Source organism: Astatotilapia calliptera, chromosome 10 (genome assembly GCF_900246225.1).
Source record: "Astatotilapia calliptera chromosome 10, fAstCal1.2, whole genome shotgun sequence".
Taxonomy (NCBI): Eukaryota; Metazoa; Chordata; class Actinopteri; order Cichliformes; family Cichlidae; genus Astatotilapia; species Astatotilapia calliptera.
This window is the reverse complement of record NC_039311.1, coordinates 14,184,006-14,206,808: the sequence shown is the minus strand read 5'-3', so window position 1 is coordinate 14,206,808 and position 22,803 is coordinate 14,184,006. Positions and strand designations below refer to the sequence as shown.

General features: G+C 42.5%; 1 protein-coding gene across 3 annotated transcripts; it reads right to left on the bottom strand.

Annotated features, from left to right (window-relative positions):
- Positions 1-19,183, bottom strand: brd8a (bromodomain containing 8a). 3 transcript variants are annotated; one of them, XM_026183122.1, is made up of 20 exons: positions 18,747-19,183; positions 18,269-18,365; positions 17,692-17,761; positions 17,467-17,516; positions 17,232-17,354; positions 17,061-17,141; positions 16,861-16,925; positions 15,518-15,660; positions 12,344-12,526; positions 11,524-11,614; positions 11,004-11,153; positions 10,626-10,789; positions 10,054-10,501; positions 9,901-9,944; positions 9,500-9,768; positions 8,902-8,994; positions 8,751-8,819; positions 8,380-8,662; positions 1,253-1,297; positions 1-1,107 (listed from the first exon to the last, which is right to left on the bottom strand). In XM_026183122.1, the coding sequence occupies exons 1-20, from the start codon at positions 18,763-18,765 to the stop codon at positions 1,048-1,050; spliced, it is 2,547 nt and encodes an 848-aa protein (XP_026038907.1). In that variant the 5' UTR covers positions 18,766-19,183; the 3' UTR covers positions 1-1,047. The 3 variants fall into 3 exon arrangements, with proteins under 3 accessions (XP_026038907.1, XP_026038906.1, XP_026038908.1); XM_026183121.1 differs by having other exon boundaries at positions 1,047-1,297; XM_026183123.1 differs by lacking the exon at positions 1-1,107 and having other exon boundaries at positions 8,330-8,662.
- Between the last annotated feature and the right edge of the window lie 3,620 nt (positions 19,184-22,803).

Genomic DNA, 22,803 nt, shown 5'->3' with positions numbered 1-22,803 from the left:
TTCTATAAAAGTTACAAGCTTTATTCATTGGGTCATTAATATTGAACATGATTGAAGAAAAGCAAGTGGGAACGCTGTGAAAAACGCTGCATCTTCGTTGGTGTGCACACAGGGTTTAGTATTAGTGTTCCTTAAAGCCAGTCCTGAAAAATACTAAAAGCTTCCAAAATCAATTACGGTGCATGAAACATTAGCCTCGCAACAAAAAAGGGGAATTTCACACTGACAAAAAAAAAAAAAAAAAAGCCAACTGTTCTCACTGATTTGTGCGCACGTAGCTTGCATGAGAGTTTGTGATTGGCTCGAACAGTGACCGCTGTGATCGGTTTTGGATTGGCACAGTGGAAACGTTTTGTGCAAATTCAAGTATAACGTAACAGCTTTTTTTTTTTTTTTTTTTACAGACTTTAAAGTAAACAACAGTTTAGAAATGTAACACTTAATCAAAAGCACTGAGTATGTAGTAGAATAAGCATGTAGGTACTGTTTCACCAAAGTGTCACATTGATAAAATAAATCCAACACAAACATTACAGTAAAAGGATATCAAAGTCTTAAAATTAGATCTTTAAAATCTGTTTTACACCTGCAGTGAAAACGCTTCTGTTTGAAATCAACTTGCCCCTCTGGCCAGACTTTTGGCCTTCTGGACGCTAATCTGGGGATCAACTTCAAGCCCAGTTAATTCAATATTCAGCCCAACTGTATAATAGGAGCATTTTTTTAAAACCTCTCTACATCCCCATGAACTTCAGAGCAGGTTACGTCTGAGTGATGTGCAGCTATATCCATGAAAGGTCTGACATGGTCTTTCAGAATGCTCCCACTCTAATCTGGGATTATACTTTATGTAATCCACGACTGTATGGCTGTCTCAGAACAAATTAGCATCTCCACACTGCAGTCTATCCTTTTAATCTAGAGTGCAAGCAAAGGTTACACTGCACCATACGCAGAGCCACAATCTGTGCAACTGAGAGACAATGAGATCAGTCTTTTCACTTTATCTCAGGGACACCATACTGATACAATATCATACTGATGGTTTCATTTCTTCATTTTGAGGTCAGCTTCTATGGCACTACGGCGCCCTCTGGTGCCTCCATCCTGCAGTGGAAGTGGGGGAAAAAACGTTTAGTCTGAGCTTTAAGAGACTAAATGAAGTATTTTAATAAAACCTTCTTTGTTTGTTTGTCTTCTTTGTTTGAATATATGTAACTGCAGTTTTAAAGGTAGTAAAGAGGGTACTTACAAAAAGAGAAAGAAGGAAGGCAGGGGAAGACATGGACACAGTGTCCTGTAAGAGGAACATGACAGATAAGAGCTGCAACTCAGTAGTGTGCTGAAAATCTCAAACAGGAGCAAAATAATACAAAGAGAGAGACAACACAGTACATTCAGCTAGAGGAAAACTGGAGACAAGCTTTAAAAACACACATTAACTGCTATAACACTAGTACTACATTTACTATGTTTTGTTGCTGCCCTGCCATTACATTACAGGACGATGCCACATGTTTAGCTCAGGATCTTTATATCATGTAAGCTACAGATATACAGAATACTGTTGTCAAGCCACTTTTCAAGGTACTGCAGGACATTTCAGTCATCTCCTACCTTTCAGTGATTTAGAGGTTCCCATTAACATCAGTATGCTATGACCCATCATTATTTAACTCTTTAAACTTTCCTATCTTCAAATGGGTTATCTGTAATCAGAATATCTAAAGAAACAGAAAAAGACATTCTGCCAGACTAGATGACCGGGAGGAAAAATACTTTTTTTCACCAAATACTTTGGGTGTAAGTAACATTGAAAATCAATGTTAAAAATGAAAAAATATGTATTTTATATAGTATGGTCTGTAGCATAAGTGTTATAAAATCATTATTAGGTTAGCAGTTCTTTATGCAGTGCTTTTTGTCACAGAAACATCTTTTATAAATCAAACTAAAGCTGATTGAACAGTAGCTTCAATTCATTAGCCCTAATATCGAGCAGTCTGCTTTCTTATTAAACACTCATTGAATGCTTTGGATAAACTATAAGTACATGAAGGCCTCAGACAATAACTTGAGGTTACTCTATTCCGTAACCTCTGTTCTCTGATAACATGAGTGAGGTAAGATAAGCTCACCTCTTCCTCGCTTCGTGCAAGGAGGGGTATCTGGTGAGACACCTCACTCATGTTATCAAAGATATGCAGACTCCCATATTGCCAGATAAGCCCATCTGAACGACTGACTGCCAACTTAGGAGGTCTCGTGGGGTCATCTCTAGCCCACACTTAACACAGTCAAACGTCAAAGGTGAAGCCCAGCTCGCTGCACATATCTCCTCTATAGAGACACTCCTAAAAAGGGCCCAAGAGGTTGCTGTGCTGGAGTAAGCCAATTGGATTGCCTCAGCATCTAGGCACTCCTGTTCAGGGGAGGAGAAAGGAGGAGGGCAAAAAGCTTCCAGCTCCAATGGGGTGCATTGGAGATAAGGATTTTGGGGCACAAAGGCCGGATTTGGCCTGAGCGTGACTCTAGAGTTATCCCGCGTGAATCGGGTGCACTGTTTGTGTATTGACAGTGCATGAATATAGCTGATATGCTTTGCAGATGCGAGAGCCAGGAGCAATGCAGTCTTCAAAGACAGGATTTTTATTTCCACCTGGCTTAGTGGTCTCAAATGGTGGCTGTGAAACTGCCCCCAGCATCAGGGATAAATCCCATGTGGGGACGAGAGGTTTAGAAACCGGGTGGAGTCGTTGTGCCCCTGTCATAAAACAGCGGACTAGCGGGTGATGGCTCACTGGGCCATCCACGAAGCCCACATGGCAGGCTGAAATGGCTGCTAGATATACTTTAATTGTGGAAAAGGCCTTTCCTTTATCTAACAGTTCCTGGAGAAAGGAGAGAATTGTTGTCACAGAGCACTGAAAATAGAGAGTGTGAGACTTTCCACACCACTCCTCAAATAATCTCCACTTGTTCTCATACAATGATCTTGTGGAGGGGGCTCTAGCATTCTGAATAGTGGCTATAACACCCTGGGTGAGTCCTCCCATACTCAAATTCAACCTCTCACAGGCCAAGCCCACAGGGTGAGGGTGAAAAAAAATCTCCCCCCTGGCCTGGGAGACTAGGTCTCGTCACAGAGGAGAGGCCAAGGTTCGCTCCACAAGAGGGGCATAATCTCCGCTAACCAATGGGACCATCGTCCACCTTGGGGCGATCAATATTATTGTTAGCCCCCTCTCTCTCACTCTGGTTAAGAGTGGGAGAAATTAAGGCCAACGGAGGGAACGCATAAAGCAGAACATGTGGCCAATTGTGAGCTAATGCATCTACCCCTAGCGCAGCCTCCTGGTCCCTCAGGGAGAAATACAGTGGACACTGAGCGTTCTCCCTCGAGGAAAACAGGTCGACCTGTGACTGGCCAAAGCGGGTCCAGATATGGGTCACCACCTGTGGGTGCAGGGTCCAGTCCCCGTACTGCAGGTTTCCCCTGGACATTAAATCTGCTCCCAAGTTCGGAGCTCCTGGAATGTGAGCAGCTCTCAGTGACAACAGATTGATGCTGCTACACATGATCAGTTTGCGAGCAAGCATGTGCAAAGGACGGGACTGTAACCCGCCCTCTGTCAATGTACGCCACAACAGTGGTGTTGTCTGTTCTGATCAGAACATGGTGATTTCTTAACAGTGGAAGGAAGTGTCTCAGTGCTAGAAATGCTGCTAGCAATTGTGGCCAGTTTATGTGAACACCCCTTTGTCGTGAGTCCCAGTTGCCGCTCACTGCTCTGCCCTCATGAGTGGCACACTAGCCCGTGAGACTCGCGTCCGTGGTCACCACCTTTCTGGCTGTGAAAGCCCCAGTGACACCCCCAAAGTGAGAAATGTGGGATTTCTCCAACAGTGGAGTGCTGCAGCGCAATCTGCTGTCACTCTGATATGGTGGTGGGTATGGTGCTTTTGATTCAGTCTCCGTGATGCAACCCATTGCTCAAACTCCCTTATATGCAGTCTGCCTACTGGAATGACTGCCAGTGAAGACACCATTAATCCCAGCATCTGCAGGCATCTTCTGAATGGGAGATATCTTCCCACCTGAAAAATGCCGGCATGTCATAGCATTTTTTTGACTGTAATCACCGAGAGACACGCTCTGTGCGAGGTGGAGTTTAGAGCTATTCCTATGAAAGAGATGGCCTGAGCTGGCTGCAGGACACTCTTTTCATAGTTTATGGTGAAACCCAGAGCCATCAGGTGATCCACTGTCAACCTGGTGTGCTCTCTTCCCATTATTTCTGACTCTGATAGCAGCAGCCAATCGTCTATGTATGTTGCTATGCGGATGCCCCGCCTCTTCAGTGGGGCTATGACTGCCTCTGTGCATTTCACAAATACCCGAGGGCTCTCCCGAGTTTTAAATGCACTTTAGAACAGCACATAGCGACACTACATATGAGCGGGCGTAGGGAGGTTTGAGGTCTTCACTCACCCCGGTTCTGTTAGCCGTCAGGACTGGGGGGCTGGGAGGAGGTGCTGGCCGTCAGATTGGGGTCTCGGATGCGGGGCCTCCCTGCTACTGCAGATAAGGAGGTGGTCAACTTGCCTCCACCCCAGAGAGAAGGGTTACATCTCCCCTCACCACACTCCCTGCCGGTGGCTGATGCCCTCAGACGTTGGTGTGTTGGTGGTCCTTGTCGTCTGGGGCTGGGCGCTCATGTATGTACTGGCTCACTCCTGGTGGCCGATTGGCGGGGCCTGGCGCCTGTGGCCCGGCTGGGCCCCTTCCGGGGGGTGGGATGCCCTCAGGCCTCTGGGCTTGAAGCTCGGTCCTCTCTGGCACAGCTGGCTGCCGGCAGAGCCTGCGGGCACGCCAATGCAACCCCCTCTGGCCTCTGCTCCGTAGCTGCTGGGTGACCTCTCGTTTGGGGCTCTACTCAGCTCTTCCCAGGAGGGTGGTACGGTTCCCCCCCTTTTGGTGGTCCTCCTCGGGTCCTTGTACTCTGGGGCCTCTGGATATCTGGGGCCTGGATCTCCTCCATACCTGCTTTATACCCTGGTGGACGGGGCTATGGCTCCCCACACTCCCTAGCAGATCGTTACATGGAGAAACCTTTGGAATACAAGTATGCTGATCCACACAGGTGTGCACACGGGTGTTCACAGACGCGGACTACACCCTTCTTGGCTGCTGCCTCAAAGCACATTGTGCGCTGTCTATCTTGCGTGCTGCACAATATCGTTTAATATTCAGTATCTACTGTTATCTACTGCTAGCTAGTTTATTGTGATGGTGCTGTTTTTATTATGTTGCTCTTTTTTTTGTTTGCGTTCTCTTCTGTTTTTTTTTCTCCATACAGGTGATCCAGGTGTTTTGTTTGTTTTTCTTTCTTTCTTTCCCCCTTTCTCACCGTCTCTTCTCCCCTCTGTTTTTCTTTCTCTCCCTCTCTTTCTTTCATTCTTTCTCCCTGTCCTATCCCCCAGCCATGTCTGTCGCATTTGTAGCAACCGAAAATAAAATAAATTCATAATTGTAATAAAGGTAAATCAAATGGACCAATATGGCAAGGCCATGATGATCCACTTGGTAAAATAAATCCGCTTGGCATCTTTCTTGGCCTTAAGACAACAATTCTGATGGCTAAAGATCCAAATGGGACACAAAAAAAGGAAAAGAAAAAAAAAAAGACAGTCCTTCTTCTTGCGGTCCGACTGCTTGGCTGGTGGTGGGGCACCCTGAGCAGTGGGTCTTAGGGTTCTGCGATCCTAGGGGACCCTGGACCGCGACCTGCGGGGCTGGGTGGCGAGGGATTTTAAACGTCGGCACGCCGGGTGGACGGCTGGGGCTCTGAGCAAACTTCCGGCAACTGGGTGGAGACGGGGGCACAGCCTGGGTCTTCCTAGTGAGACACAGCTGCAGGGTCTCTCCCTCTTTCTTTTTCTCCTCGCACCGTCTTTGTATGGTGGCAACGGCAGTCCCGAAAAGGCCAGCGGGGTCGATGCTTTCATCCAGAATGTCACATTTTTCTCTGTCCAAAAGCCCCGCCAAGTTCAGCCATCTTGCCCTCTCCTGCAGGATGATGATGCTGAGAGCTCTGCCCACCGCTTGTACTGCTGCTCTAGTGAGGTGGAGACACTGGTCCGTAACGATGCCCAGCTCTTCCCACAGCTCGCTAGCATCGGGCTTCGCAGCAGCCTGGTCCTGGAGCTCCGTCGAGTAGGCTAGCAGGAGCGATGAGGCGTTCAATGCCCTCACAGTGGTGGCAACTGATTTATACGCTTTGTCAGCCAGGGAGGACTGCAGGCGTTTGGCCTTGAAGGGCAGGGACGGACCAGATGACATGGAAAGTTTCTGGTTTGGGTGGAGATGAGAAGTCACTAGATTCTCCACTGTGAGGATTTGGTAGATGCCCTTCTCCTTCATTCCAGCACAGTCATATGCCGCCGCTCCCTTCACGGGGTTGGGTGACGAAAATGGCTTTGCCCAGCAGCGTGTGACCTCGTCCACGCATTCGGGGAAAAGTGGCAGTACCTGCTTAGTAGTGCGCTTTGCTCTGGGGAGCCCTTTACCCTCGTATCGTGAGGTGGAGGTCTCCATTGTCACGTTGGGCCATGGGACTGCCAGCTTTCCAGCTGCCCGTTTTGCAACATCAAATAGCTCCATGACACGGGACTGTGTGCCGGTGTTATCACAATCGATCCCTTGAGTCACAGAATTCCGACCAGAGGGGGCAAAGAAAACGTCGTCATCCTCACCCGAGACGAGACGTTCCAACGGTCCCTCAGAGGATTTGCTGAGTAGCTCGTCATTAGCCTCAAGGGAATCAGACAACATAGCTTCGCAGCTGACCTAGGCATCGTCCACCAGCGGGAGGATGATATCCATCTCGTCGCCCCAGCTGGCGCCTGGTGTGGCTGACTCAGTGTGCTCCATCAGTGCGCCAATTGGAGACAACATTGGGTACTTCTTCGACAGGCTAGCCTGGCAGGCTAGAATTGACGAAGGCTTTTCAGAGTAAAGCGAGCACAGTGTTCACATGAACCTGGTGTGGAAATAGCCGCTTGGGCGTGTTGCAGCCCGGGGCACATCACAGAAGCGTCATGTGTATCTGAGCCTGAGATTTTGCAACCGCAGGGGAAAATTCTGAAGAAGCGAGAAGAGGAAATTGAATGACGGGTGACGCTGTGTCACACCCTTTTACCCGGTCTTTAAGTCTGACGTCATTAGCCGTGCCTGGGACCAAACTCCGCTGCAGGTCTCTAAGTCAAATGATCACTCCAGCATTACTGAGAGTTGAAAAACTGTCTAAATTCATTCATCTGTAATAAAATGATTAGTATGGATACTCTACCAGGTGTAACAATTAAGTTTAACATCCAGTCATCCATGAAAACAGAATTTATTAAATTTAACGGAGTTAGAGGTTAGCAGGAAGTTAGCTCACTAGTTTCCATCTAAATATAACATACCATGTTCTGACTGAGGGATTTCTGAAACAAATTAAGATGTACAGCTCTGCTATCACTTCTGACATAAATGAAGACAGGAAAGTAAACAGCAGTGATGTTTGTAGGGTTACCAAAGTTTGGCTAGCTGGTATATAATGATGTGCTGCGTGATCGCTAGCGACACAGCTATGTTAGCATAATATAAACAGAGAAGCAGGAGGATGTTATTGTTACTCATTAACAGGCAGGGCAGCATAGCTGGTGACTTTTTTCCATTCGATAAAAGTTAACATGAGGGTTCTTGAAGGTTAGGGGCAAATGCAGTTGCATAGCAGGATCCTGTAAACGGACCAAACTTCAGTCAGGAGAAAAACTGAGATAATCCATCCACAATACAAGGTTAGTCATTAAAATACTACTGCATGGGCTGAGCTGTAGTTACATGTAAAGTTTTAAAAACTGAGCTTTAAAATGATTAGTGGTAATAAAAACCGAGAGAGGCCAACAGTGATCACTGACTGTTTTTAGGGGCTTGTTGAGATTAAATAGAACAAGATACAAAGCATTAAAACATGTTAAAAATACCGCAGCCTTATTAAACGCAGAGTAGTTTGGGCCTGGACGCAGGGTTCATCACGTCATCACTTAAAAGACTGGATAGGGAGGAGGGTGGCCAATGCTGGCTGGAGTAATGACATGCTGAGAGAGCGTCGCCCATAGTGAGACACCGAAACGAATGTTTGAAGGAGAACAACCTGATTTTCATAGCATACGAAGCCAATGGCTACCTGAGAATAACTGATTTAAAATTAAACGTCATGCTTTGGAAAATGGCCATCAAATAGTTTGGCATCACTTTCTTCTACCTTTGTTGTCTCACCCTTTTCTCTTCTTCTGTACTCTGCTTTTGTCAAAACTCTAGTGAAGCACCTTGTCAGTAGAGTCCTGTTTGCGCGTGCTCTCACGGCCTCTCAGGCTCTTGGCGCTGATACCAGATTCTGACGTCTCCATGATGAGCTGGGTAGCTAGAAACTGTTGGATCTGCTCCAGCACGTCACGCTGCATCTCCAGAGCCATGTGGTACACGTCGTGGTCCAGGCTGTTGTACATGACTGCATTCTGAAACATCAGCATGATGTCCCTCTGGAACTCGGCGGTGGTCCGTATCAGACCGTTCTCGATGTTCTTCTTTATGGTTGCCAGGTCCATGGGCCTGGAGAACAAAAAGCGAAGACAGTTCTGTCTGAGATGTTTTTCCTCTAAAGCTCCAGTAAAGTGATACAAAAATATTCTTTGCTTACCTGTGCACAATACTGTGGTATCCAGGCGCAATTTCTTCTGTTACTGGCTGAAGGAAGACATTTGCATACCTACAACAGGTTTACACGACGCGTTACAGAAAAATATCGGAGACTGTGCATTTAGTGTTAAAGTTATGAATCAGATTCTGACCTGTGATTGGCTGCTGCTCGCCACACAAGCATAATGGCTTTCTTCCAGATTTTGTGAGCCTGTAGAGCTTCCAGATCCTCACTGCACACAGAACTGCATGTTGAAGGTCAAAAAAGGAAGTTGTATGAATGCAGAAACTAATCTGCTGCAAACTCAGTATTCTTACATCATCAGCACCATCTAGAGCAGGCGTCTCAAACTCGTCACCCCTATTTGCAGCCTGTATATTGACTGATGTGTACACTTATGTCTGCATTTTTATTTTGTTAAATACAAACAAAGTTATAGCAGAAGTGTTGCCACGTGTCTGGTCAGAAAGAGAGTACCAATTTGTTTATTTGGTAGTTCAATGAAAGGCTTCAGTGAGAAAAAAAATCATTCGCATTTGCAGTTTTTTCTTGTTATACAATATTTGACATTTTAAAAAACAAACAAAACACCACATTTTCAGAAATATTTGTGGGTGTTTTCTTGTTTGTTTGTTTTGTACTCCTTGAACACTAAAGTGGTCCTCCAATGAGATGATAGTGCCAGCAGTGGCCCACAGCTCATTTAAGTTTGAGACCCCTGATCTAGAGTATAAATGCATTTCACTTACAACTGCGAAGAAGCTGGGCTGCTGGGGATGGAGTCTGCAGTTGTGTGGAGCTGCAGTGAAGAGGAAGCCGTATGGAGGCTGTATCCATCCTCACTCTCACTGGCTGCCGGTTCTAGCTCAGTTTCGCCGTCTGGCTCTGATAGGAATTCTTCCACCCCATCTCCCACTTCTTCTCCACACACCTCTGGCCCATTAACTTTGTTTTGCAGGTTAGTCCCCGAGGCCTTCTCTCCTCCCCCAATAGTTATTGCGTCCTCCCTCTTCGTCTCCTGCAAAAATGTATAAAGGCACAGACAGATTCAGACAAAACTGAAAGTGCCGGGTTACTGTGGAGCACACTGCAAATTTTAGTACAGCAATTACAAGCATCATGCTCGCTTTGTCCTCATACAGTGCTATACCTTTGGATGCCTTTCTGTCACTGGGTTATCTTCTAATACCGAGTCTGTCAAGATAGTAGAAATGAATAATAAGGTTTGCAAAATGCATAGTCTGACGCAAACTGCATGTTACGTGGCAAGGCAGTACAAATGCTTAAGCATGGATGTTCGTACCTCCGTGGATTTTTTCAGGGATTTGCTGTGCCCACTTCTCACGTTCACATTTTCTGGATGACATTTGGGTTTTTGAGTGAACCGCCTCTCCGGTCTCTCTCACTGCTGCAGCCTGTGGAGGCGTTCCACTGCGGTAGTGCTCCAAAATCTTTGAGTTGCATCCAGATGAGGAAGAGGGAGGAATGCTCCTCAGTCCCACAGGAAATCCTGCAAGATGGTTATCTTGACTGTTGCAAAAAGAAGAGAGTGAAGCTTCTGTCCTCTCCTCCAAGCTACAGTGAAGAGATGAAGACTGTACAGCCCCAGTGGGCACTGTGGGATTGTGTGGCTCATGAGGCTGGAAAGGCCCAGAATCCCAGGCAGCAGACAGAGCGTGGCCATTTTCTTCACAAAGGGACAGAGCAGCCTCAACTGCAGCTGCATCCAAAGCATCAGCAGCTTCATCAGCCTACAAAAAGAAGCATACAATGAATGCTCATATTGTAAAAAATAAATAAATAAATAAAAATCCAAACAGGTCTCATAAATTATTTAATGTAACCTAAACAGTAAGGTTTGTTGACTTTTAGAACCTTCTCTTCAATGATGGCGATGATGTCCCCCACTGTCTTCAGGTCCAGCTCATGACACAGTGACACAGTCACATCGTCCTCACTGAGCTCTGACACCTTATCTTCTACCATAGAGGAGACAGGCTGGCATCCAGGGGCCACAGATGGCACCATCACATTTACCTCTGCATGAATGCAACAACTGATTTACTATCTGTTTAATATTTCGACACCATGAATCTAAATTCTTATTTGGTATAGCATTATTACATCTTTGCTAGTTTAGAGCAGGTGGCCAAGAACAGATCTGATCAACAGGTCACAATTAAATCCTCTGTATACAATGCAAAGTTTGTGATATTAAGAATGTGAGGGTGTTGGATCAGAAAGTGGACAGACCTGCACTTGCTGAGATGTTTGATTGAGCAGGAACAGGAGTGGTGGCAGAGAGAGGAACACTGGAGGCAGAATCTACACTGACCATAAAACCTAATGGAGGGGAAAACTGGGCGGGGCCTGCTTCCAGGAGACGGGACAACATCGGGGCACCTGTCATGCAAGTATTCACGCATGCATTAACACATGAAGTGCAGAGCTCTGACAAAGCACCTCAGGCTATCAGATGGTCAGAGTATTAGCAAACATTTGCAGCAATGGCATCACCAGATAGCACCCATGCATTCAGAGTTCAAGAGTAAAACTAACAATTATAAAACATGTTCAATGAGCTAAAGATAAGAAGACCTATGGGACACTTTTTCCTGTGTCAAAGGGGGTTCTACTGAATGCTTTTTTTACTGGTATGGTAATCTGTTGCTTTGTGAAACATTTCTGTTTATCGAAATCCAAAAAGTAAGATTTGCTTTTGTAACAACACATTTTAACAGAGATCAACAGTGATCAAACACAGCATCTGTACCTGCTGCCTGAGAGAGAGGCTGACAAGGTGGAGCCAGCTGCAAGTCATGTGCTCCTGACACATTACCTGTGGACACGTCACCATCTCCAATCTGAGATAAAGATGCATACACAAATCAAACACGTCTAAAACATGAAGCAGTGCTGTTTAATAATAAATCTGTTACTCATTAACAGGCAGGGCAGCATAGCTGGTGTTTTTTTTTTATCCCATCAGTGGTGTCTGATCAATACTGGATTTTAAGGCCAGTGCCAATAAAGAGAGAAGGCAAAATGGTTTCTTCTTCAAGTCCAGGATATGTGAAGTGAATTTTATATATACAGTGATTTTAAACAGAATCCAAATTTAAACGATAACAGAGAACTGTAAGGAGACAGACTGGATAGCCAAATTATTAGACACCCTCTAAAGCAGCGGTCCCCAACCCCCGGGCCTCAGACCGGTACCAGTCCGTGAGTCGTTTGGTACCGGGCTCAGGTGTGAAATGTATAGTTTTCAGGGTTTTTAATCGGTTTTCAGCGTTATTTTGTTATCTTTTTTATCGTTTACTCGGTTTTTCTTGGTCTTTTCACGTGTGTTATGAATAAATTTTCTTTTTGTCGGTACCGGTACTAGTTTTATTTTGTTGTATTTATCCGCGACACCTTAAAGGCCGGTCCATGAAAATATTGTCGGGGATAAACCGGTCCGTGGCGCAAAAAAGGTTGGGGACCGCTGCTCTAAAGCACAGGAATTCTTTACGTGATCATATAAAGGTAGACTGCCCTGCAGTCTTGTACAAGTTAATTACTGGCATATATATTAAAGCCCTTCAACAAACCAATCTGGAATTTGTGGCCAATATACTGCCTTTCTTCAGTAACTCTGACAGGAGGGGAGATGGTGGTGGTGTGGCTTTCTGACACAGTAACTTCTTTTGGGTGGGGTCCTCTAGCAGGGACCCGTGGCTGTCATCATTACCAGAAGGCTCAGCAAATGTCATTAGCCTGGCTGTTCCAGAAGCCTAGAGACAGACAGAGGGAAACATGACATTTTATTAGGATTTACAGATGTAGTTGTTATCAGTTCTCTAATACTGTATGTTTTCTTTTTTGTCTCTGAAGGGAACGGTCAAAAGTATTAGACTCATTTCCAAAATAAAAACAGTCATTTTCTATGCCTTACATCCCATATAGCACTCCTGGTAAGTTACACCTAAAATTATTTTTTTTAGGTATTATGAGCCCGAATTTACCAAATCTAAACAAGAAACACATTACATTACATCTACTAGGTATATACTGGACATATAATGAAGGACATTATATCTGCTGAGTGTTGTGGTGAAATAGATAGTTTAAATTTGTGACTATTTAGCGATTTTTCTTAATAGCACACTTTGTCACACTTTGTTTAAAAGGGATTTTAAAATTCTAGTATGATGATAAAATAGATGGAATGTTTTGTAAATTAGCCAATTAAGTCACAATGACAAATCAAATGTCAATTAGGTGGTTAATGAGGAGAAATCGGTCCATGGGGGAAAAAGACGCATTTAGCAAGTTTGCCAGTGTTAACTGGCAGGAGCTAACCTGGTGCTACAGTCGTGATTACTGTAGAAGACCTGGATGCTAAAACTACATCTACATTGGAAATGATTTGCTCCTCTTGCATCATTTTGAAGCTGACAGCTGGACGCCTGCAGACATTCCTAGATCCGGCTGCCTAGGTAACCCTCTAATCTACAGATATCGACAGGATTATTAGCCCACCAATGAAAATATATTAGTATTAGTAAATAAGTATTTCCCAATTGCTGTTACACCTGGAAAAGAGTTTTTAGGACTTTTTAAGAATAAAACACCCACGTTTTATTACATTACTTTACTTTAACACAGAAACAAAATGATTTCATAAAAACAGAAACTACCAGGGTTAAAATTATTAGCTCCCTGATGCTAACGGTCAATTGTGTATCCTTTTTGCTAGATAACAGCCTGCAGTCAACTGTTGTAGTTTTCAGCTAGTCTCGCATGCGTCTCCTGAGCAATCTCAGCTCAATTTTCTTTGGTGAATCTCTCAAGATCCTTCAGATTTGATGCTCTCCAGGCATGGACCTTGGTCTTCAGTTCACCCCACAGATTTCCAATAGGATTCAAGACAGGGCTTCGACATGCCAGTTGTTCAGCATGTTCGCTTTGGTCTTCTGGAGGTAGTTCTTCAGAAGAATTGTTTTAGGTTGTGTTGGAAAGCAAAGCAACGATCCAGACTCGGTTTTGTTGCTGGAGGTTTTCTTTCATAATCTTCACATATCCTTCTTCCTTCATGATTCCTTCCACCTTGACAAGATTTTCAGCTCCAGATGCACTGAAGTCTCCACACAGACGGTGTTCTTTGGCTTGTATGCTTCTCCCTTCTTTTTCCAAACATAAGCAACATCTCTGTGGCCAAAGAGCTCTACTTTCATCTCATCTGACCAAAGAAACGGGTTCTCCAGGTTGCCCTTAGCATACTTCAGTCTGGCCTGAAGGTGTCTCTTTTGCAGAAGTTTTCTTAGTCTGCAGCCTCACAGTCCATTCCTATGCAGCGTTCTGGTGGTCGTCTTCTTTGAGACTACAATTTCCAACTTCCAAACTTTTTGCAGTTGTTCTAAGGTCTTTAGACACGTCACTGACTAGTTTTCTTTCCCTAGTCTTTGAAATCTTTCGCTTCTACCTCTGCTAGGCTTGTTCGGTACTGTGTTGCTCTATTTGAATTTCTTGATGATCCCTCTCATTTCAGTTCTCGACACTTGGAAAGGCTGTGATAACTTTGTATATACATCTGCTTTGGAAGCAACAACAATTCTTTTTCCCAAGTCTAAACTGTTTTGGGGTTTTTTTGGCATGATGTTCTCTCCAGTAACAGCTCAAACCCTTGCTGAAGTTTTTATAGTGTGTGTTAATTAGAAGATAACGCTCAGTTTTAACTTCATTTTACAAACCTTTAGCACAAATCTGAAGCACATCAAAGTCTGTTACGCATCAGTGGTTTGCACTATGGCTCAATATGAAAGTTTAATAATACTGAATCTGATAACTGTTGTGTTTTCTGAAATAATTTTGTTATTGTTTCTATATCATTGCTTCTATCTAACATTCACACACATTTATACTCCGATGGATGCACTGGAGAGCAACCTGGATCGACCTGAAAACTTTGACAAAAACTTGAAATTTCATTAATGCTGCTATCACAGCTAATTACTGAAGCTTGAAAGAGCTTTTGTAATTTGCATTCTAACTAGCCATGTGTTCATTTTGGCTACGCTGTTGGTGCCTGGACTGCAGCTTTGGAACGATTGATTGAGCAGCCGCGCTAGCACTAACAGACAAGGTGCAATGCTAAGCTGATGGCCTCTGACATTTCCTGTTAAGGAAAAAGGTACTTGAATGTGGATTACATTCCTTCTATTAAGCATATTTGACACTTCCTGTCTGTGTCTGCCAAAGGGTCTGTTACTGCTGCAATGTTCAGGATGTTATAAACTAATTAAGGATAACACAAAGACACCTAAACAGCCTGTCACTCAAGCCTATTGAATCTGAGCTCTCTGGAAGCAAACGACTTCAATCAATGGTATTAGAGATTAAGACAGAGCTTCAGTATTTAGCCATGTATTCATTTTGGTATTTTTGTTAGTGCCCGGTTTTAAGATTTATTTTAGTCTGATGAAAGCTGCAATTTTTACAGACTTTATATGTGGAGAGTGAATTGAAAATAAAATAGAATACTAAAGTTTATTTGTAGTCTACAACCCAATCATGATCAAGTGATAATGCCAGGGGTAAAAATAATTTACCAATTATGTTTTTTCTTATTCCCCCTAAAAGAACATGACAGAAACAGAAAATATTTATAGAATCATTACACCATTATTAAATACTAATAAACACTTTTACATGTCTGAAAACAAGGCAGGATAAGTGAAATGTCAGGCATTGTCATAAGTAACTCTGAGTCTTCAGAGACTTACATTTTTTGTAGATGTAAGATCCAGTGTCAAGCACTCGAGTTGGTCACCTGGGGAGAACTCCTGGCTTGGGGAGCTACAGCCTGAGGGTGAATGCATGGTGACACTGGGTATCCGCTTGGGTGTGTTCTTTGCCACCTGTCTGGCTGAAAGAGGGACGGGCAGCATAGAGAGCCTTTTCTTGTGAGTCATACAAAAGCAAAGCTTTTCTTTTCAAAACAATGCTCTCTACACGGGCTGTCCAATTGGCTCAACCTGAGTATGAAAAATGCTGACATCTCTTTTGACAGGTGATCACCTTGAAATAAAGGATATTTTCTTTGTTTATTCCCATGTTTTCTAGTGCCAACAGCAGTTTAAAGTTTCTGGTCAAACAGTTCCTGCAGAGTGCAGCACTTCTAAAATACCCAATCAAGTCTTGATGAGCTTTCTGTACGACCATTCTTAACCCAGTTTAATTGTCAGACACATCTCAGTTTTTCATATTTTCCTTAAAAGAATCCAGACTTTCTTCTCATTTATAAAAGTTTTCTCGAGCAATATCATCAGTTTAATAAATTTCAAAGTTTTTCTTTGGACATCACCTACTTTTTCTCTCATTTTCAGTACCTGACCAATTTTAGACAACTTTTACTTTGTTTGTTTGTTGACCCACTTAAAACTGACCAATAAATCATGAAAGCCAAATTATCCCCATTTCTTTAGTTTAAAAAACTCCAAATAAAATATACTTTTTTGTCATTTGCCTTTATTTGATAGTGGAGACAGACAGGGCCACAGGTTGGATTCGAAACATAGCCACTGCCTGCTGGCCGGCCGCCTGCTCACCCACGGAGCTAAGCTGGCAACCAGATAATAGTTTGAGGCACAGGCATAAAATTGTACTTTTGAACTAACCAGGGGAGCTGTTATGAAGAATAAAGGTGGTATTTCCAAGTATTGACTTTCAAGCTTGTTAGAAGTGCACAAACCATATTTTTCCCATGTCTCTGCTGCATGTTTCAATAAATCACTTCACCTTTTTCCCATTTTCTTAGCAAAACATATAGAAATGAGGGTTGGCTCATCACTTTTGCACAGAAGTATATGTAACTTGTATCACAATGTCTGTTATATGAAGAATCTCTTCTGGTTTCAGTGGCACTAAGCACAAATATATCTAAGAAGTTACTTTTCATGTATATTACTAGCAGGCTGACTTAGCTACACAAAGTTATCTCAGTTTAATAATCATAATCTCATTGTTTTTTTATTTTCATTATTTATGGATGACCTGTGTAATTACTGAAATATAATTCTTTATGGATGTGTTCCTCAAAAAAGACCCCTGAAATTGAAAGAAATACCTTGATAAGCAGCATCTGTGTTTTTTCTTTTCATCTCTGCTTCCTCCTCCTCCAGTTTCTTCTTCCTAACAGATGCACAACAAAAGATCATTTCCTTTGTTGTTACAAAGAGAGTCCAATGAGTCCAATGTTTAAGGTTTGCAGGAGAAAAAGACGTGCATGACTGTACAAACAGGGTTGATAGATTTGTTGCTTCTTACAGCAGAATTTCCTCCCATAGCTCTTTCAGTTTGGAATCCAGATGTCCTGCTTGAATCAGTTCAGCCTCTCTCTTCAGCTTCCTATGAAAACAGCAGTATGTCAGCTCATCTCACTGACGCAGTTTGAGGTGTGTGTCTTTTTTAGACGAATAATGTGTTCATGCTGGTTACCTGTGCTTCTCCTGCGTTTCTTTTATCAGCTTCTTTAGTTCCTCGATCCTCTCAGCCGTCAGTCTGCGAACTATCACATCCTCCACTGTCTCCACCACCTCACCTTTCTCGCCGCGCTTCCGCCTGAAGGTAACAAAGGCATCAGCTCGTAACGCTGCATATCCTCTAGATGCATTCATCAAACGGGGTAAAGCTACACAAGCATGTTTGAAGTTGAAGTCACTTATTTGCTCACTTTGGGGCCTCTGTCGCTTCCAGGAGCTCTGAGTATTTGGAGGCACAGTGCTGTGAAGATCCAAAAGAGTATCAAGAACAACTTCACTCAAATAGAGTGCGTGAAACCTACTGCAGAGATCATGGATTAAGTTTTTAATGTTGTGAAAGCAGCCCTGCGATAGTCTGACAACCTGTACAGGGTGTTCTCTGCTTTTCACCCTGTGATAAGGTGCTCTGGTCATACCTTTTGAGAGAACCAGTCAGGTGGTCGCCCAGGTTCTGCAAATGGTTTTATGGCACGACTGACCGATACCCTGATGAAAAAAGCATAAGACATCCCAAGATAAATACAGTTCTAAAGATTATTAGACTTAAACAATGTTCTATTTATGCAATGGTTTATTATCTTTATATTTCAGGAACAAAATTATATTAAATCTATTTTTTTTTCATTTATAATTACTCTTTTATTTGTTACTTCATGCAAACCTGGTACTAAATTAAAGCCAGCCAGCACCGGGCTGCATCATGTATGCCAGTGTAACAGATAAAGAATGACATGACTAACCATGGTTAAGTCATCCTATTTGTATGTCACTGTGTACTGTAACAGGAAAGCAGACCAGCAACCCTTTTAAGTACTCAGGCACAGGAATACTAACAGAACCACCCTAAGTGACAACATCTTATCTTAAAACCTAATCATAAGCGAAAGTTAGTTACATGTGTAACTAACAACATCTAATGTGCCAGATTATGACTCACACTATTGAGCACATAATACAGAATCGTTGAAACCAGCTGAAAGAGGCATGCATTACCAGTTCTGGTCCCCACTCTTCATGACAGATGTGGCCAAACACAGCTTCTCCCTCACTGACCATGGTTCTGTTGGTCCAATGACAAGCAGCTTGTGTTCTGCAGACGTGGACGAAACATAACATATACTTTATGCAGTATATTTTTAATACAGACTGTGTTCTGCTGGACGTCTCCGGCCTGGATCTTTTTTCTTCTTTTTTTTTTTACCATTATGATCGAGCTAACCACCAGTACCGGCACTTTAAGCATGCAACTGCACACACAAAGAGTGTCTTTGATATAACTGATAGCAAACGGCAGCCACCACCAGTGTAAATAGAGCCGTCAACTCGTGATGACAACCAATAATCCGTGCAGGCTGCCACGCAGGGAGCGAAGAGAAGTTAGAAGCGATAAGATCCAAGTACGACACACACAAACACACACACGCTAACGGGTAGCATGTCATGACATTTGCTATTTTCTAACGTTACTCACTTCCAGCCCCGTTTGCCATCTTCCTGTCATCCCAACATCCCGTACATCTTGGTAGATAGAAACCCGGCGATTAACAACGCTGGCGATATGCGAAGGCGATACTCATAGGCTAACATCAATGGATGTTAGGCTGGATGTGGAGGCTCTCAAGATTTTTCTCACTAGCTAGCACGCTGAATCACCGCTGCTGCCCGTTAGTCTCAGTCTGGTATGCCAAAGCTTTTGGTAATTTAAGGATTAACCAGCTTGCTAGAATGCAAAGACTGCGTCTGTAAAAGAGTCAAAAAACGGTCTAATTACGTTAGAAAGAGTTTATGCTACCAAGCGACAGGCAGCCAGACGAAGAAAATTTTTTAGCTTACTGTAGCCATAAACCTTATTTCTCATTCTAGCTAGCAGCGAAGTGTTCGTACACGCCCACCACAGTAATAATAATGTACCACCCTGCAGGCGGCTGAGTTTTCATAATTAAGCAGGATAGCTTGTTTTTTATGTAAAGATGGAACTTAACTTGTGTCAGTAGAAAGATAATTATATGTATAAATGTTAGTCCAGCACTTCTTTTTTCCACATAACTGGGTAAAAGCACTAAGCACAAACAACAAGTTTAGTACACAAGTTGTTTGCCACACAACTAGCTAGGTTCACATGTAGCATGCTGCGCAGATGTGCTACTACTACTAAAAATAATAATATTAAATTCTCTATTATTATTATTTTATTGTCAAATAAAATCTATTTGTTTTGTGTACATTCAATCCTTTCCAAGCATGTTTCCCCATATTATTAATTATTTGAACAAATACATTTTAATTTGATATATCTCAGTTGCATTATAGTCAAAATTGCCAAGAATCATTTTTTGAGTGTGCTTTAATGAACAAACACGTACAGTCAATAAAATAAAATAAAAATAAAGCTTAGCAATAAAAATAATGCTAAGCTATATGATTTCCAAAAAGCTCTCTGAGTTGAAATGTTGAAATTTACGCTCTTTATGCTGTCTCCTATTGAATAAGGACTACATTAACAGCTACACACAGTAGAAAATAATATCAGAACTTGACACTTGTACTAAACCAGTGGTTCCCAAACGTTTTCGCTAGGCCCCCCTTTGTTTTACAAGAAAAATGTTCGCCACCCCCCCTCCCCCGCGCGCACACGCGCACGCGCACACACACAAATACATCCTCCAACCACACACACCCATATTTTGCTCCATTGCGGTTTATTTCACACCTCAAACATTTAGTAAACAATTAAGCAAATACAAATAAACTGCAATAAATTACAGGTAGTAAGAAAATAAACTACTAACTCTTTTATGCTACGTCCACACCTACACGGGTAATTTTGAAAACACAACTGTTTCTGTGCGTTTGGACCTTTCCTCCACACGTAAACAGAGTTTGGAATCACCGAAAACGGAGATTTTTTAAAACTCCTTTTTTGCGTTTATGTGTGGACAGGAATACCGAGGTCGGCATGCAACGTCAAAGGTATGTGCCTTTTTTCACGTCATGCTGTGCGCCACGTTATTACATGAGATGAATTGCAGAATGGCAGCAAGTCAGATTAACAGTATTTTGTATCTATCTTCAGGTTTTACATGCTTACATACACACATACTGTCCCTCCATTTACAAAGGCAGAGGCGTCATGGTGTAATTATTTTACGTGTATTTGTTTTTTTCCTGTGTAATAATATTCAACATTTATATCAATACATTTTTCAAAAAATGCCTGTCTGTGCAAAATGGGTTTAAAAACATAAACAGCTGTGGGATACTGTTTGTCCGTGATTTAGACAGGGGGAACAAATCGTGGCAGGATCAGCCTGATATTATTTGTATCCCACTGTAACTTTACTGTATACAGAGCTAACATCTCCAAAATGTCAGGAGTAGTTAGTCATTACAACAAGTGTGTGTGAACTAAAAATCAAGAATGTGGGATACTGTTTGTCCGTGATTTGAACAGCCCAGCACATGCTCCCGACAAAGGGAAAAGCAATTATGCAGGGGAGACCTTGGCACCCTAGGGGACGGGCCCCACACTTTGGGAAGGTCTGTACTAAACAATAATAATAATAAGATCACTATTTTCCCCAAAAATGCCCTAGATATGAGGAAACCAAATACTATTTCCCCCTAAATAATGAAATCATTGATTACAGTATGAGCTATACTCTATGAGGAATGTTTCCAGCACCCTGTTGAATCTATGCCACAAAGTATGACAGCTTGGAAAGCAAAATGGTGTTCAACTCGGCACTGCCAAGCTGTACCTAAAAAGTATCCAGTCAGTGTATAAACAAGCTTTAAGCACATTTAAAACCACCCCAATCCATAGTTTTTAGATTAAACTTAAAAAAGTGTCCCTCACTTTCCATATTGTTTCCCCAATGTTTATTTTCTGGTTCAACTTTAACCCTCATACAGATACCTTCTCAGTATCTTCAAGAGGAATTTGTGGTCAAATCAGAGACTGGCAGTTATCCAGTATTGACTTTCTCTAGTTTTCATAATGGACTTCCCACTGGCTCAATTCCCATGAAGGTAAAATCTATGCACACTCTTTTTGATTAAGATACGTGCAGATCCTGTGGAGACATTTAGAATTTCTCCTCATTTCTGGTGGACTTACTTTGTCCTCTTTATTCTTGCCATTTAGGTTGTGTTTGGCAGTATACAGCATTTTTAGATGATTTTCACTTAGGTGGGTGAGTTATTCAAAATGATTTACAGATGAGCTGAACCATAACAAGATTAGGAAATTTCATGGAAGTGAAAGAAAACTAAAACAAAAAGGCCTAAGAGCCCCAAATGCAATTAAGATAACTTCTAAATTATAATTAAAATCTGGCTTAAAATATCTGATAGTGTCATCCTATCCACTGTGCTGTAGAGTAGAGAAGTAAAGGGTGCAGTGAGTCATCAGAGCCACACCTGTTGGGATAAACGCCCAACAGACTGTCTACAGATACAGTTTACATGTACACAGGAAAACACTAACAAACCACAGCTGAACAGAATTGGGACATTTTTTATAATCTTGTATCCAGCCCCCAAGAATCCCTCTAATTCAAGGCTCTCCCAGAGATAAGAGATAAGGCCAGAACCAACCAACCTATGTCAGTTGGTATTGAGACTGTCTGTCTCTAAGAGATATTCTGCCAATCATAATCGGACTTGTCTCACCACACTGCTTTCCAAACACCTATCAGTGTAAACCAAATTCTAACAAAATGAAAAGAAATCTTTCTCTGGGAAGAAGAGTTTATCTGGCCCTAAAAACAGGTATGAATTAGCAGAATGTCTCTTAGGTGTCAGAAACAGAAAAACAGAGTCAAATCCTAACCAAATGTAGGACCACAAACTGGCAATTGAACAAGGAAGACACACGAGGTCGTGGCAACCGAAAGATTAGAAGAACATGTGATCACTGTTTGAGAGGTGAGGTTAAAAGTGAGACATTTCCTCCTAAAATGTGAATCATTGAGTGAAGTAAGGAACATTTACTTTAGCCACTTCAGTGCTGAACATCTCAGGAGACGGGGCATGTCTGACTGCCTGCCATATATATGTCAACATGCTACAAACGGAGGGATTGTGAATGACCAGCGCCCATGCACACACACACACACACACACACACACACACACACGCACGCACGCGCACAATTTTATTAATTTCTATTGTTCCTTTTTCTATTATTGTTATTTAATTAAACTTTTTTTCTGTGAAAATAATAATAAAAACAAGTACACGAGAACAAAAGAAAAATCAATTTGGTTTCCAAATATTTCCAAACCTGAAAATGATGGTTATGAATCTTTTGTAGCCCTTTAAATGCATTACAGATGAATGTGTTACAAATGCAACCAGAGCCACAACTTGAAAAACCGGTTTGTTTTCAGCATGATATGACAAAAAATACATCGTGCGTGACATCCAGGAGGACTGGGTCTCTTTTTATAAATTGGTCTGGCTTAGATATGTTTACAACAGTCACCATCATGAATTCAAGGCACTCATATTTTCTAAATAGGTCATTT